We start from the raw sequence: 18,158 nt of genomic DNA on the forward strand, positions 1-18,158 counted from the left end.
CGTAATTATTTTTCTGAAGTTGATAGATATATCTCCTTCCTATTTTATTTTCATTGAGACATATTTTTAAAAATTGTCATTTTATTTTTATATAAGTAGCACATGTGCATTATTAAAAAAGCGAGAAAAATAACTAAAAAACATTCTTACACTCAGATATCACCAATTTTAGCATTTTAGTGTATACCCTGTATCTTTTCTCTGTGTACATATTATGTATATTATATGTGAAGAAATTTACTTCTTTTACTAGCTTGCTAGGAATTTTATTTAAAATCATGGATAATAATTTTATTAAATGTTCAAATGCTTTTCTTCTATTGAAATGATTATTTTTTCTCATTTAATAAACATGGAAAATTACATTTATATATTGTTATTAAACTACTCTTATCCTTTGCTTTCTTGGTATAAATGGTACTTAGTTGGGATATATTTTTTGTACAGTGCTCTATTCCTTTGGCTAATATTTGGGATTTTTACAATAATATTCACATATAAGAATGGCATATGATTTTTCAGGCTGTCCTTATCCAGTTTTTGCATCAAGATTATAAAAATTCTCAAAGAATGACTAATTCGAATTAGTGTTTTCATTTTCTTTGGATAAGTAAAATTACTGAATCAAATGGTATTACTGTTTTTAATTTTCTGAGGTACCTACATATTGTTTTCCACAGTGATTGCACCAATTTACATTTCCATTGACAGTGCACGGGGGTTTCTTTTCTTCTATATCTGTGCCAACACTTGTTATTTCTTGATTTTTGATTCTAGCCATTCTGACAGGTGTAAGATGATATCTCATCGTGGTTTTAGTTTGCATTTCCCTTATGATAAAGGACGTTGAGGATCTTTTCATGGGTCTGTCGGCCATCTGTATATCTTCTGGAAAAATATTCGGGTTCTCTGCCCATTTTAATCAGATTATTTGGTTTTGTGGTGCTGAATTTTATATCTTTATATATTTTGGATATTAACCCCTCATCAGATATATTACTTGCAAATATCTTCTCCCATTTACTAGGTAACCCTTTTATTTTGTTGGTTTCCTTCTCTGTGTGAAAGTTTTTTTATTTTGGTGTAGTCACTATAGTTTATTTTTGCTTTTGTTTCCTTTGCCTGAGAGACATCTAGAAAAATGTTGCAACAGCCAGCGTCGAGACTACTACCAATGTTTTCTTCTAGGAGTCTTACGGTTTCAAATCTCACATTTAGGTCTTTAATCCATTATGAGTTTGTTTTCGTGTATGGTGTAAGAAAATGGTCCAGTTTTCCCTGCACTGTTTATTGACAGACTGTCTTTTCCCCATTTTCCACTCTTGCCTCCTTTATTATAGGTTAATTGACTATGTAAGTGTGGGTTTGTTTCTAGGCTCTATCCTGTTCCATTGATCCATGTGTCTCCTTTTGTGCTAGTACCATACTGTTTCGATTACTACATTTTGTAGCATTTCTTAAAACTGATTGTGATGCCTCTAGCTTTGTTTCTCTTCTGAAGATTACTTGGCTATTCAGGGTCTTTTGTGGCATTCATACAAATTTTAGGATTATTCCAGTTGTATGAAAAAATGCTGCTGGCATTTTAGTGGAGATTGCATTGAATCTTTAAACTGTTTTGGGTAGAATGGTCATTTTAACAGTATTAATTCTTCCAATCCATGAGCATGGAATATTTTTCCATTTGTTTGTGTCATCTTCAATTCATTTTATCAGTTTTTCATAGTTTTGAAAGTACTGGTCTTTCACTTCCCTGGTTAAATTTATTCCCAGGTATTTTATTTTTTATTTTTTGTGTACAGTTGTAAAGGTGTACAACTGTAAAGGAAATCGTTTTCTTAATTTCTCTTACTCCTACTTTATTAGTGTATAGAAGCGTGGCCAGTTTCTGTGAATTTTCTATCCTATAACTTTACTGAATTCATTTATAAATTCTAATAGTTTTTTTTTTTTTGATGGATTCCTTAGGGGTTTTCTATGTATAGTATTATGTCGTTATCATAGTTTAACTTTTTTCTTACCAATCCAGATGCCTTTTATTTCATTATGTTTGATTACTGTGGCTAGGACTTCTAGTACTATATTGAATAAAAGTGGTGAGAGTGGACATCCTTGTTTTGTTCCTGTTCTTAGAGGAAAAGCTCTCAGTTTTTCACCATTGAGTATGGTGTTAGCTATGGGTTTATATGGTTTTTATTATGTTGAGGTATGTTCCCTCTAAACTCATCTTGTAGAGAGTTTTTATCATAAATAGATGTTGAATTTTATCAAATGTTTTTTCTACATATTGAGATGATACGATTTTTATCCTTGGTTTTGTGTTTGTGGTGTATCACATTGATCGATTTGCAAATATTGAACCATCTTTGCATTCCTGGAATAAACTTCACTTGTGGTGAATGATCCTCTTAATGTATTATTAAGTTAGGTTTGCTAATATTTTATTGAGGATTATTGAGGATTCATTGATGTATTTGGAAGCTTTCTCTCCTCTTTTATTTTTTGGATTAGTTTGAGAATAGGTACTAATTCTTCTTTAAATGTTTGGTATAATTCACCTGTGAATCCATCTGGTCCTGGACTTTTGTTTGTTGGGAGTTTTTTGATTACTGATTCAGTTTTATTACTAGTAATCAGTGTGCTCAGATTTTCTGTTTCTTCCTGATTCAGTTTTGGAAGATTCTATGTTTCAAGGAATTTATCCATTTCTTTTAGGTTGTTCAATTTGTTGGCATATAAATTTTCATACTGTTATAATCCCTTGTATTTCTGTGGTGTTGGTTGTTACTTCTCTTTCATTTCTGGCTTTACTTATTTGGGTCTTCTGTCTTTTTTCTTTACTTATTAAGTCTGGTGAAAGGTTTATCAATTTTTTTATCTTTTCAAAGAACCAGTTCTTGATTTCACAGATCTTTTCTGTTTTGTTTTGTTTTAGCCTCTATTTCATTTATTTCTACTCAAATCTTTATTATTTCCTTCCCTCTTCTTTTTCTGGTTCCGTTAGGTGTAAGGCTAGATTGTTTCCTTGAGATTTTTCTTGTTTTTTGAGTTAGGCCTTTATTGCTATAAATTTCCCTCTTACATATGGTTTTGCTTCATGCCAGAGATTTTGGAACATTGTATTTTCACTTTCATTTGTCTGCATGTGTTTTTTTTAATTTTCTCTTTGACTTTTTGGTTGACCCATTGGATGTTTAGTAGCATATTATTCATACTCCATGTGTTTGTGCTTTTTCCATTTTTTTTCCTTAATGTCTAGTTTCATACTGTTGTAGTCAGAAAAATATGCATGGTATGATTTCAGTCTTGTTAGATTTGTTGAGGCATTGTTTTGTGGCCTAACATGTGATCTGTCCTGAAGAATGTTTCATTTGCACTTGAAAATAATGTGTACTCTGTTGTTTTGTATGGAATGTTTTGGTTATATTTGTCACATCCATCTGGTCTAATGTGTCATTCAGAGACATTATTTACTTCTTGACTTTTTGCCTGGATGATCCCTCCATTGATGTAAGTGGGATAATAAAATCACCTACTTTTATTGTATTACTACCAACTTCTCCCATAATGTCTTAATATTTCCTTCATATATTTAAAATTTTTATATCCTCTTGTTGGATTTTATTATTATTATTATTACTTTATTATTATGTAATGCCCATCTTTGTCTTTTATTATAGTCCGTTTTAAGTCCTGTTTTGTCTGGTAGAAGTGTGCTACCCTGGGTTTTCTTTTGCTTCTATTTGTATGAGATATCTTTTTGAATGCTTTCACGTTCAGTCTGTATGTGTCTTTAGGTGCGAAACAAGTCTCTTTTAGATAGCATATAGATGGGTTTTGGTTTTTTATCCCTACCCTCCCGCCTCTATAACTTGTGAGTGGAGCATTTAGACTATTTACATTTAAAGTCATCATTGATAGTTATGTACTTTTTGCCATTTTATTAACTGTTTTCTGGTTGTTTTTTTAGTTCTTCTCTGTTCCTTTCTTGTCTTGCTCTTTTTTTGTTGTGATTGATGGCTTTCTGTAGGGTTATGCTTGGCTTTATTTTTTTATGTATCTATTATAGGTTTTGGATTTGTGTTTGCTATGAGGTTTATTTATAAGATCCTAAGTATATAGAAGTCTATATTAAGTTGATAGCCCCTTAAGTTTGAACACATTCTAAAAGAAATCTTTTTTTACATTTGATCCATTTGTCATATTTTATATCTTTTAATTCATAACTTTTTGTTTTACTTCTAATGTGGATTTTTCTTTTCCACTTAAAGAAGTCCCTTTAACATTTCCTGTGAGGCCAGTGTAGTGGTGATAAACTCCTTTCTTTAACTTTTGCTTGTCAGAAAAACTCTATCTCTCCTTCCATTCTGAATGATAACCTTGCTTGGTTTTAGGTATTTTCCTTTTAGCACTCTGAATATATCATGCCACTCTCTTCTGGCTTTCAACGTTTCTGTTGAAACGTAGAAAAACGTTGAAAAAATCAGCTGATAGCCTTATGGGCTTTCCCTTCTATATAACTTTGTTTCTCTCTTGCTGCTTTTAAAATTCTCTCTTTAATCTTTGACATTTAATATTTATGTCTCTTGGTATGAACCTCCTTAGGGTTACCTTGTTTGGAACTCTTCTTTTCTCCTGAACATGGATTCTGTTTCCTTCCTCCAGTTAGGTAAGTTTTGAGCTATTATTTCTTCAAGTAAATTTTCTGCCTTTTTCACTGTTCTCCTTCTGGGACCCCTATAATGCAAATGTTTGTTTGCTTAATGTTGTCCATGAGATCATTTAAGCTATCCTCATTTTTTTAATGCATTTTTCTTTTTGCACTTCAGCTTAGGTGCTTTCTGTTATCCTGTCTTTAAGACTGCTGTTCCTTTCTTCTGCATCAGCTAATCTGTTGATTCCTTCTAGTGTATTTTTCATTTTTCTTATGTATTCTTCAACTCTGGTTCTCTTTTTTTTCATTTTATTTTCAAATTATTTTAAATTCAATTAACATATAGTGTATTAGTTTCAGAGGTAAGGCTCAGTGATACTCAGTCTTATATAATACCCAGTGCTCATTACACCACATGCCCTCCTCAGTGTTCTTCACCCATACCCCATCTCCCCAGCCTCTCCCCTCCAGCAACCCTCAATTTGTTTCCTACGATTAAGAGTCTCTTATGGCTTATCTCCCTCTCTGATTTCCCTTCCCCTATGATCCTCTGGATTTTTCTTTCTTAAATTCCACATATGAATGAGATCATATGATAATTGTCTTTCTCTGACTGACTTATTTTGCTTAGCATAATACTCTCTGGTTCCATCCACATTGTAAATGGCAAGATTTTATTTTATTTTTTTGATGTCTGAGTAGTATTCCAGTGTGTGTGTGTGTATACACACGTGTGTGTGTGTGTGTATACACCACATCTTTATCCATTCATCTATCAGTGGACATCTGAGCTCTTTCCATAGTTTGGCTATTGTGGGCATTGCTGCTATAAACATTGGGGTGCAGGTGCCCCTTCACATGATTACATTTGTATGTTTGGGGTAAATACCCAGTAGTGCAATTGCTGGGTTGTATGGTAGCTCTATTTTCAACTTCCTGAGGAAGTTGGAACCTCCATACTGTTTTCCAGAGTGACTGCACCAGCCTGCATTCCTACCAACAGTGTAAGAGGGTTCCCCTTTCTCCACATCCTCGCCAACATCTCTTATTTCCTGACTTGTTAATTGCAGCCACTTTGACAGGTGTGAGGTAGTATCTCATTGTGGTTTTAATTTGTATTTCCCTGATGCTGAGTGATGTGGAGCATTTTTTCATGTGTCTGTTGGCCATTTGTATGTCTTCTTTGGAAAAAAGTCTGTTTATGTCTTCTCATTTTTTGATTGGACTATTGTTCTTTGGGGTGTTGAGTTTGATAAGTTCTTTATAGATTTTGGAATCTAGCCCTTTATCTGATAAGACATTTGCAAATATCTGCTCCTATTCTGTCGGTTGTCTTTTGGTTTTGTGACTGTTTCCTTTGCTGTGCAGAAGCTTCTTATCTTGATGAAGTCCCCATAGTTCATTTTTGCCTTTGTGTCCCATGTTCTCCTCTAGGATTGTGATGGATTCCTGGCTCTCATTTAGGTCTTTCATCCATTTTGAGTCTATTTTTGTGTGTGTTGTAAGGAAATGGTCCAGTTTCATTCTTCTGCATGTGGCTGTCCAATTTTCCCAACACCATTTGTTGAAGAAGCTGTCTTTTTTCCCTTGGACATTCTTTCCTGCTTTGTCGAAGATTAGTTGACCATAGAGTTGAGGGTCCATTTCTGAGTTCTCTATTCTGTTACGTTGATCTGTGTGTCCATTTTTGTGCCAGTATCATGCTGTCTTGATGATTATGTAATATAGCTTGAAATCTGGCATTGTGATGCCACCAGTTTTGGTTTTCTTTTTCAACATTCCTTTGGTTATTCGGGGTCTATTCTGGTTCCGTACAAATTTTAGGATTATTTGTTCCAGCTCTGTGAAAAAAGTTGATGGTATTTTGATAGGGATTGCATTGAATGTGTAGATTGCTCTGGGTAGCATAGACATTTTAACTATTTCTTCTTCCAGTCCATGAGCATGGAATGTTTTTCCATTTCTTTCATGAGTATTCTTCCTCAATTTCTTTCCTATGGTTTTCTGAGTACAGACCCTTTGCCTCCTTGGTTAGGTTTATTCCTGGTATGTTATGGTTTTGGTGCAATTGTAAATGGGATCGACCCCTTAATTTCTCTTTCTTCTGTCTCATTGTTAGCATGTAGAAATGCAGCTGATTTCTGTGCATTGATTTTATATCCTGCCACTTTGCTGAAGTCCTGTATGAGTTCTAGCAATTTTGGGGTGAAGACTTTAGGGTTTTCCAGATAGAGTATCCTGTCATCTGCAAAGAGTGAGAGTTTCACTTCTTCCTTGCCGATTTGGATGCCTTTTATTTCTTTTTGTTGTCTGATTGCTGAGGCTAGGACTTCTAGTACTATGTTGAATAGCAGTGGTGATAGTGGGCATCCCTGTCATGTTCCTGACCTTAGGAGAAAAGCTCTCAGTTTTTCCCCATTGAGAATGATATTTGCTATGGGCTTTTTGTATATGGCTTTTATAATAGGGATATGGTTCTATCCCTACACTGTGAAGAGTTTTAATCAAGAAAGGATGCTGTACTTTGTTGAATGCTTTTTCTGCATTTGAGAGGATCATATGGTTCTTGCCCTTTCTGTTATTAATGTTGTGTATCACATTGATTTGAGGATGTTGAACCACCCTTGCAGCCCAGGAATAAATCCCACTTGGTTGTGGTGAATAATCCTTTTAATGTACTGTTGGATCCTATTGGTTAGTATTTTAATGAGAATTTTTGCATCCATGTTCATTAGGGATATTGGTCTGTAATTCTTCTTTTTGGTGGGGTCTTTGGTTTTTGGGATCAAGGTAATGCTTGCCACATAGAGTTCGGAAGTGTTCCTTCCATTTCTATTTTTGAAACAGCTTCAGGATAATAGGTATTAACTCTTCTTTAAATGTTTGGTAGAATTCCCCTGGAAAGCCATCCTGCCCTGGACTCTTGTTTGTTGGGAAATTTTGATTATTGCTTCAATTTCCTTGCTGGTTATGGGTCTGTGTTCAGGTTTTCTGTTTCTTCCTGTTTCAGTTTTGGAAGTTTATATGTCTCTAGAAATGCACCCATTTCTTCCAGATTATCTAATTTATTGGCATATAGTTGCTCATAATATGTTCTTATAATTGTATTTCTTCGGTGTTGGCTGTGATCTCTCCTCTTTCTTTCATTCTTTTTTTTTTTTAGGCCCTTTTTTTTTTTTTTTTTTTTTTTTTGATAAGTCTGGCCAGGGGTTTCTCAGTCTTATTAATTCTTTCAAAGAACCAGCTCCTAATGTCATAGTTCTGTTCTTCTGATCTTTTGGTTTCTATTTCATTGGTTTCTGCTCTGATCTTTATTAATTCTCTTCTCCTTGCTAGGTTTAGGCTTTATTTGCTGTTCTTTCTCCAGCTCCTTTAGGTGTAAGTTTATTTGTGTATTTGAAACCTTTCTTGTTTCTTGAGAAAGGCTTGTATTGGTATATACTTCCCTGTTAGGACTGCCTTTGCTGCATCTCAAAGGTTTTGAACAGTTGTGTTTTCATTTCCATTTGTTTCCATGAATTTTTTAAATTCTTCTTTAATATCCTGGTGGATCCATTTATTCTTTAGTAGGATGCTCTTTAGCCCCCATGTATTTGAGTTCTTTCCAAATTTCCTCTTGTGATTGAGTTCAAGTTTCAAATCACTATGGTCTGAAAATATGCAGTGAATGATCCCAATCTTTTGGTACTGGTTGAGACCTGGTTTTTGACCAGAATGTGATCTATTCTGCAGAATGTTCCATGTGCAGTGGAGAAGAATGTGTATTCTATTGCTTTAGGACGGAATGTTCTGAATATATCTGTGAAATCCATCTGGTCCAATATGTCATTCAGAGTCCTTGTTTGCTTGTTGATCTTTGCTTAGGTGATCTGTCCATTTCAGCAAGTGGGGTGTTAAAGTCCCCTTACTGTTATTGTATTATTATCAATGTGTTTCTTTAATTTTGTTATTAATTGGCTTATGTAATTGGCTGCTCCCTTGTTAGGGGCATCACTATTTACAGTTGTTAGATTTTTTTGGTGGCTAGACCCTTTAATCATGATAGAGTGTCCTTCCTCATCTCTTAATACAGTCTTTGGTTTAAAATCTAATTTGTCTGATTAAGGATTGCCACACCTGCTTTCTTTTCATGTCCATGAGCATGATTATGGTTTTCCACCCCCCTCACTTTGTTTCTGGAGGTGTCTTTGGGTGTAAAATGAGTCTCTTGCAGACAGCATATCAATGGGTCTTGGTTTTTTATCCAATCTGATACCCTGTGTCTTTTGATTGGGGCATTCAGCCCATTAACAGTCAGAGTAACTATTGAAAGATATGAATTTTGTGCCATTTTATTACCTGTAAAGTTACCATTTGTGTATATTGTCTCTGTTCCTTTCTGGTCTATGTTATTTTTGGGCTCTCTCTTTGCTTAAAGGATCCCCTTTTCTTGTAGGGCTTGTTTAGTGATGACAAATTCTTTTAGTTTCTGTTTGTCCTGGAAGCTTTTTATCTCTCTTTCTGATTTGAATGACATCCTAGCTGGATAAAGTATTCTTATTTAGCACCTGAATATAATATGGTCAGACCTCTCCGGTCTGGCAGGTCTTTGTGGATAGGTGTGGTGCCAGTCTGTTCTTGGTTTATGGCGACACTGAGCTGAACGCCCACTCCTGGGCTTGCTGATTGTAGCCAGCTTCCCCACTCCGATGCCTGGGACTCTGTTGCACTCAGACACCCCCATTCTCTGTGATCCCCGGGGGTCCTGAGACCACACTGTCCCACCTAGGATTCTGCCCCACTTTGCCACCTGAGCGCCTTTCAGGCAGGGACATCCCTCACTGGAGCAGACTTCTAAAAGTTCTGATTTTGCACTCCACTGCCATATCACTTTTCAATAGCCAGCTGATAGAGGCTCCCTACCCCGGCAGGCAGTTTATCTTCCACTATATTGCCTCGGATTCATTTCTCCTCACCTCCTGCGGTGCAAAAAGTGGCCACTTTTCTGTTTGTAGAGTTGCTTGCAGCTTTTCTTAGATCTCTGGTTGAGTTTGCAGGTTTTCAAAATGATTTGATAGCTATCTAACTGAATTCCTGGGACCAGACGAAACTACGGTCTCCTATTCCTCCGCCATTTGGGACAGGAACCAACTCCGATTGGTTCTTATATTTTTTTATCTTTTTGTTGAAGTTCTCACGGAGTCTTCCACTCTTCAGTGTGAGCATCTTTATGATTATTACTTTGAACTATTTATTAGCTAAATTGGTTTATGTTTCATTAGTCCTTTTTTGAGGTTTTTGTCTTCTTTCATTTGTAGCATATTTCTCTCTCTCTTCAGCTGTATCTGACATGGGGTGTGGTTCCTAGGGCACTCCATGCTGGGCCTGCCCTGTTGGGATGGCTAGAGCTGAAGTGGGTGGGGGCCGGGTCAGTCCTGGGTCTCTCCATGTAGAGGACACCCTGGCAGGACAGCTGAAGCTTAGTGGGTGCAAGTTGAGGGAGTCCCAGGGCTCTCCACACAGTGGGTGCTCTGGCCTGATAGCTGAAGTGGGTGCTAACTGGTTTGTCCTGGGGCTCTCGATACAGAGGACAACCTGGCCGTATGCCAGCCAGCAGGTCCTCCTCAGGGACACCCTGGCAGTGCAGCTAAAGCTGAGGTTGGGTACAGGTAAGTTTCAGCAGAAACTTTGCAGGCCAGAAGAGAGTGGCATGATATATCCCAAGTGCTGAAAGGAAAACATCTACAGTCAGGAATACTCTACTGGCAAGGTTATCATTAAGGATTGAAAGAGAGATAAACAGTTTTCCAGACAAACAGAAGTTTAGGAGTTTATTACCACTAAAATGGCCTTACCAGAAATGTTAAAGGGACTTCTTTATGTGGAAAAGAAAAGGACATAATTAGAAGAACATCATAAAAGTAAAAGATTTTATGAGTAAAAGCAAACACACAGCAAAGGGAGTAGAGCAATCACTTACAAAACTAGTATGAAGGTTAAAAGACAAAAATAGCAAAATTAATTTTAACTAAAAATAAGGGGACACACAAAATAGATGTAAAATATGACGACATATACATTAAAAATGGAGGGAGAAGTAAAAAAATGAAGTTCTTTTAGAATGTCTTTGAACTTAAGTACCATCACCTTAAGACTGGGTATATGTACGTAGCATGTTATATATGAGCCTTATGGTAACCACAGATCTAAAACCTGTAATAGATACACAAGAAAATGAAGAGAAAGTAAGCCAAACAAAACACTAAAGTCAGTCATCAGTCCAAAGGGAAGAGACCTTAGACCAGATGGGCTTAACAGAACATTCCATCCCAAAGAGAAGAAAGGAACACAGAAGAACTACAAAAACAACCAGAAGATAATTAACAAAATGGCAATAAGTATATAGATATTAGTGATTACTGTAATTGAAATGGCCTACATGCTCAAGTCAAAAGACATGGTGGGGAGGGGTTGGGAGGAATGGATAAAAAGACAGGACTCCTCTATATGCTGCCTGCAAGAGAGTCGCTTCAGATCTAGACACAGACTGAAAGTGCAGAGAGGGGAAAAGATAATTTCATGCAAATGGAAGTGAAAATTTAAAAAGCTGGGGTAGCAATACTTAAAACAGACAAAGTAGAATTTAAAACAGACATGTAGGGCACCTGGGTGGCTCAGTCAGTTAAGTGTCTGCCTTCGACTCAGGTTATGATCCCAGGGTCCTGGGATCCAGCCCCACATCAGGCTCCCAGTTCAGTGGGAAGTCTGCTTCTCCCTCTCCCTCTGCTCACTCCCCCCACTCATGCTCTCTCTCTAATAAAATCTTAAAAAAAAAAAAAAAAAAGTAGACATAATGCCTTTTTTCAATCTCTTACTACTACTAATAAAGGGGTTAATACCAGAAGAAGATATAACAATTGTAATTAACTATGCAACCAACATTGGAGCTCCTAAATACATGAAGCATATACTAATAGACATAAATGGAGAAAGTGACAGCAAAATAGTAACAGTTGGGGATTTTAACACCCCACTTATATCAATGGATAGATCATTTAGGCAGAAAATCAGTGTCTGAGTGACACATTAGACCAGATGGACTTAACAGAACATTCCATCCCAAAGCAACAGAATACACATTCTTTTCAAGTACACATGAAACATTTTCCAGGACAGATCACATTAGGCTACAAAGCAAGTCTCAATAAATTTAAGAAGATTGAATTCATATCATGCATCCTTTTCTAACTACAATGATATGAAACTAGAAATCGTTTACAATAAAAGAATATGAATAAACACAAACAAGGAGGCTAAACAACATGTTATGAAACAATCAAGAGGTCAACCAAGAAATCACGGAGGAAGTGAAAAATACATAGAAGCAACTGAAAATGAAAACACAGTGTTCCAAAATCTTTGGGATATAGCAAAAGCAGGTGTAAGACGGAAATTTAAAATGATAAAGGCCTACCTCAAGAAACAAAAATTTCAAATAATATAACCTTATACCTAAAGGAACTAGGAAAAGAAGAACAAAGCCCAAAGCCAGTTGAGGGAAGAAAATAATAAAGATCAGAACAGAAATAAATGAAATAGAGACTTAAAAAAACAATAGAAAAGATCAATGAAACCAAGAACTGGCTCTTTGAAAAAAAATAAATTTGATAAACCTTTAGCCAGACACACCAAGAAAAAGAGATGGGACCTAAATAAATAAATTCAGAAATGAAAGAGAAGTAACAAATGACACCACAGAGATACAAAGGATTATGAGAGGCTACTATGAAAAATTATATGCCAAAAAATTGGACAACGTAGAGGAAATGGATAAATTCCTAGAAACATACAGTCTTCTAAAACTGAATCAGAAAGAAATAGAAAATTTGAATACACTGATTACTGATTTAATTTTGTTACTAGTAATTTAAAAAACTCTCAACAAACAAAAGTCCAGGACCAGATGAATTCATAGGTGAATTCTACCAGACATTTGAAGAAGAGTTAATACCTATTTTCCTCAAACTAAAAAATAGAAGAGGAAGGAAAGCTTCCAGATATATTCTACAAGGTCATATTACCTTGATACCAAAACCAGACAAAAGCACTACAACAAAGAAAACTATAGGCCAGTAATATCCCTTATGAACACAGATACGAAAAAATCCTCAATAAAATATTAGCAAACTGCATTCAATATATTTTTAAAAATTATTCACCATGATCAAGGGGGATTTATTCCAGGATATCAGGGCAGTTCAATATTCAAAAATCAGTCAACATGATACACAGCATTAATAAAGTGATGGATAATATATAATCAGCACAAGAGCTGCAGAAAAAGCATTTGACAAAATTCAACATCCATTCATGATAAAGCCTCTCAATAAAGTGGGTGTAGAGGGAACATAACATAATAAAGGCCATATATGACAAACTTAGAGCTAACATCATACTCAGGGGGCAAAAACAGAGCTTTAAGATTAGTAACAGGACAAGGATGTCTTGTTCTTGCCACTTTTATATAACATAGTACTAGAAGACCTAGGCATAGCAATTAGACAGAAAATAAAAGGCATCCAAATTGGTAAGAAAAAAAACTTGTCACTGTTTGCAGGTGACATGATCATATGTAGGAAACACTAAAGACTCCGCCAGAAACCATTAGAAGTAATAAATGAATTCAGTAAAGTTGCAGGATACAAAATTAATAGAAGTCAGTTGTGTTTCTATACACTAATAACGAAGTAGCAGAAAGTGAAATTAAGAAAACAATTCCATTTACAAATGAACATGGGAAAAAAGAGAGAGGGAGCAAACCATACAACAGACTCTTAACTATAGAGAACAAATTGAGGGTTACTGAAGGAGGTGGCTTGCGGGGGATGGGTTAAATAGGTGATGGGGCCTAAGGAGGGCAGAAACAGATCCATAAAGACAGAAATCAAACTGATGGTTGCCAGAGGGGAGAGTGGTGGTGAGATGGGCAAAATGAGTGAATCGGAGTAGAGATACAGGCTTCCAGTTATGGAATGAATAAGTCACGGGAATAAAAGGCACAACATAGGGAATATAGTCAGTGATATTGTAATAGCATTGTATGGTGAGATGTAAGTTAGAGTTGTGGTGAGCACAGCATAGGGTATAGAGTTGTGGAATCACTATGTTGTACACTGGAAACTAATATAACATTGTGTGTCAACTATACTTCAGTAAAAAATGTCACCTTATAGAAAATATTTTTTCATATATACTCTCCTCCACCTCTCTGTATTATTTGGAAGTAGATATTGAATATCGTATTGTTTTATTCCTAAATACTTCATCTTGTATCTCTCTAAAATATAAAGACTAAAAACACAATGCCATTAACTGATACCAAGAGTAACATCTAAAAAATTAACAACTTTTTAATATTTTCAAATATCTAGTTAGTGCTCAATTTCCCAATTGTTCTTTGAGCTATTTAAAGACCTTAAGCCATCCCTAGGGACCAGAAGGCTCTATACATGTAACAGTACTGAGAAAATCAGGGGCCTTCAAATAAAATGCATAGGAGAAAAAAAATTATACAATTAAAAAAAGCTGCTGGACTGGAAAGAAGAAGTGTGGTGGCAGAGTGGAGGGAGGTGTGTGCTTACCACTTAATTCTTTGGCTGTGCCCATTTCCCACTAGGGGATCCTTGAGTTGGGGGATGTTTCCCAGAGATCCATGGATGATCTCTTGTCAGAATCCTGGGCATCCAGCCCAGGAAATGGTATTCCTTCATTCCTTCAGTTCTCTTTGCCTCCTTCCCTTTCCTTCTCCTCCCCTTAGTCACTGCGGTCTCTCCTCAGAGTTGAGTCCTCCGACTGCCGCACATGTGGCCGGGCAGATTCCCACTTAACACCTTTACCCTCCACCTCCTCTGCCAGAAAGGCCATATGGGCCTGCGACTGCCTCTGCCACCTGTCCCACCGCCCTGGCTCCATGGCCTCCTCTGATGTCCGGTCCACCCGCTTTCAGGTTCAGAGATGGATGGTTCTCTCAGGTGTGCTGTGCAGAAGTGCTTTGGTTTAATTATAGATGTTGTTTTATGGGTCTGGTTAGTTGTAAATTGAAAGGTGGGGAAAAAAGGAATGACTCATGCCACCATGATGTTGATGTCACCTAAAAGAAAATATTTTAACCTAATTTTTTTCACAAACTTTATGGAAAACGTTTGAAGACCATTGAAATGACTATTATTTTTATCTAGAAATGTTTTACAAAGTAATCTCTGCACCTTGAATAGTGCTGTGTAGTTTTATGCAGCTGCCTTGGTATATATTTGCCCGAACTCTGATTCCCAAAAGCCAGTGTTTCTCATCACGTGCTTTGGCTGAATTTGCAACCAACTTAAATGACTGTTCATGTATGCTTCAGGCAAATGCTTAAGGATTTATTTGCAAATCATTGTGAAAAGCAAAATAAGGAATAATAGGCTAAGTACCTTACTAAATTGTTGGTAGATCTGTTTTCCAGTTTATGTTCATGAACACTAAGCGCAGCCTGATTTGTAGGTCTTTTATGGTACTACTAAAAACATTATTTCAATGCTAAGTGCAGTGTTTTACTCTTCAGTTATTTTCAAGTACTATTTTTTTTATATGTTTGTATACACATTATAGGAACTATCCAAAAACCTTGAGCTGAGTACTAACAGTTTCCAACGACAGTTGCTTGCTGAAAGGAAAAGGGCATATGAGGCTCATGATGAAAATAAAGTCCTTCAAAAGGAGCTACAACAACTGTATCACAAATTAAAAGTAAGTATGTGTTTATTTATTTAATGGATAATATATATATAAAATATATCGAACATTCAGCATTTTAAAACACTCATATTTGTAAGTTGGGACAATGTAATTTACAAAATTCTGCTATTCTCTTTGGTACTTTTAAAGAAAAGTTTTGTTAATATAATCACTGTGAAAAATGCCAAAAGTGACACATTGAATCCTAATAGAATTGATATAACTAAATAAGTTATGAAATCCTGGAAGGAATTATGAGAACTAGAGTTTTTCTCTGTTGCGTGATTAAATATCCCAGTGTTCTTCCTCATATAACCCTTTTAAAATAATAGGGTTATTTTAAAAGTTGTTTCAAATAATGCCCTTCATTTTCACAGTGTTGAGAGGAAGCATTCACATTAATTAATTTTGTTAAAGGTGTTCTTAATTCTATCCAGAGGTCGTTGATGGGTGGAAATTTTGTGCAAAATTGAATGTTCATGTATTATCTTACATAGAATTTTTTGTTAATCAAATTCTCAGAACCATAGCCTCAAAATGATAAAAGAACACTGTGTTTTTAAAAAGTCCAATTTTTAACTTGTCAGTAACTCCAAAGCCATGTTTGAAAGATGCTAATGAAATTATTTTGGTCCCTGTTGCCAAGCTTGGAAGACAGTCTTAAGACCTTACTAGCTCTATTAGGTAGGAATGGGTAGAAAATGAATTTTGCCTTATTTACTCTAATTCTTTTGTCTGCCAGTACATATTGCACTTTTTAGGGAGAATCACTGCCCTAACCTAGATGTCCTAGAGATACTCCTTTCTATAGTTCAGTAATTAAGAAGGGAAACTGAACTAGGTATAATATATTCCAATTTGGTAAGGAAAATACCAGTTGACAAGGTGAGAATTTTTGTTTTATTTTAAACTGATACTCTACATCCTTAATTGTATTGGGTTACTTTTCAGGAAAAGGAGAGAGAACTGGATATAAAAAACATATATTCTAATCGGCTACCAAAGTCTTCTCCAAAGAAAGAAAAGGAACTTAGATCAAGAAAAAATGGTATAGTAGCTATTATTATTGAAAAACATTGTAGTTGTTGCTTATTAATAATAAAATCAAATAATTCTAAAGTAGAAGGAAGGGGAAAGAACTTCACTGAAGTAAATTTAAATTTCCTTATAGTTAATTTTCAGAAATCATGTCAATTTTCTATTTTTCCTAAGGTTTAAATTTTTTCTTATAATTTTTGAAACTTTTATGAAAATAAGATTCCAAACTGGTGCTTGATTATATTTTAATGAACCTTTATTTATGCATTGCTTAGCTTTAACAGTTACATATTTTACTAATCTCATTTCATCTATTTTTTTCTACTTCTAGAGTATTTTTTTTTAAGACTATTTTAAAGTAAATCCCAACTGTCATTTCATTTCACTCATAAATACTTTGGTATTATTATGCATATCTTTACTTTTTTTTTTTAAACAAAAGTATAAATTTTCCTCTTCTGAATTGCAGAAAGTAAAAACAAACTTTAACAGGGTTTACCTGTCTAAATTGTCCTCAAATTACATAATTGCTGGTAAATCCTAGAAAAAAAAAAACAGTAATAGTCATAGAGCTGAGCAAAACATGCATTATCTCATGTAGATGGCAAACATATACCAGTTAAATTCCATATATCTTAGCACTGTTCAGTGAAGACTTCTGTAATTTTCATGGTAGCCGCATGCCAGAGTGATTTTACAGACCAGTGTACAAAAGGAGTACAAACCAGTGAAGACGTGGAGCTGGAAGAATTTCCTATAACACCACAAACAGTTATGTGTTATGAAAACAGATGGGAAGAACCTGAACGTCTTACTTTGGTGAGTTTAGCAACATGATTAGGTACTAAACTCTAGGTTTGAAGTTATTCCCAAAAACACAATATCAAACATTTTAAAAGTTAGCAATGAAGCTAATACTGTATCTGTGTAAATATGCAAGTAGCCTTCTAAAGAGAGTATTTTATTAAATTCCTTTGGATTGACTTTTAGTTTTCATTGCATCTTCCAGATGCTTCGGGAAGGTCAGTTGTACCTTCTGGGCTGAAGATAGAGGTTTTTCTTTTTTTTAGAGAGAGAGAGAGAGAGAGAGAAAGCAGTGGGAGAGGGAAAGAGAAAATCTTAAGCAGGCTCCATGCTCAGTGCAGAGCCCAAAGCAGGGCTCGATCTCACAATCCTGAGATCATGACCTGTGCTGAAATCAAGAATCAGATGCTTAACCAACTGAAGCCACCCAGGTGCCCGAGAGATAGAGGTTCTTATCTTCTATGTACCCAGATAATTTCTAAAAACCCTCCTTGCTTTTACACTTAATACCAAATTTCACTAGTTTTCAAATAATTTTTTAGGATTTGTCTACATATTTTTTGGCCTCCTATTTGAGAATTTTACAGATTAGCTGAATGTTGAGCAAAGTATTGCAGTGGAATCTGACTTCAGACCATTCAAATTAGAGTGACATTCAGGGGAGTCTGTGTTGGGCCTTCATTTAGAAGGACTTATAAACAGAATACCACAATGTTCTTTTCTCTAAGAGGTTCTATATTTTGTATTTATAGTTTTAAATTCCAAAGAAAACAATATACCAGGACCCAGTATATTTCATATATTCCTATGTTTTTGTGCCTTATAGGTTTCCCAGTGACCCTGAGATTTTTTTCTTTTGGTATAAAAGAGAAAGGATGGTCTGGACATTGGGTTCCTGAGTAGCTAT

General features: G+C 35.5%; 1 protein-coding gene across 1 annotated transcript in view; it reads left to right on the plus strand.

The window, feature by feature from the left end:
• The window catches only part of LCA5 (lebercilin LCA5), a 54,571-nt gene that overhangs the window by 28,058 nt on the left and 8,355 nt on the right, over positions 1-18,158 (plus strand). The window contains exons 3-5 of the mRNA XM_032409401.1: positions 15,284-15,421; positions 16,361-16,457; positions 17,124-17,266. Coding sequence (XP_032265292.1) covers positions 15,284-15,421; positions 16,361-16,457; positions 17,124-17,266 — 378 coding nt within the window. The remainder of the gene's footprint in view (positions 1-15,283; positions 15,422-16,360; positions 16,458-17,123; positions 17,267-18,158) is intronic.

The sequence above is a fragment of the Phoca vitulina genome, unplaced genomic scaffold, assembly GCF_004348235.1.
Source record: "Phoca vitulina isolate PV1807 unplaced genomic scaffold, GSC_HSeal_1.0 scaffold11, whole genome shotgun sequence".
NCBI lineage: Eukaryota > Metazoa > Chordata > Mammalia > Carnivora > Phocidae > Phoca > Phoca vitulina.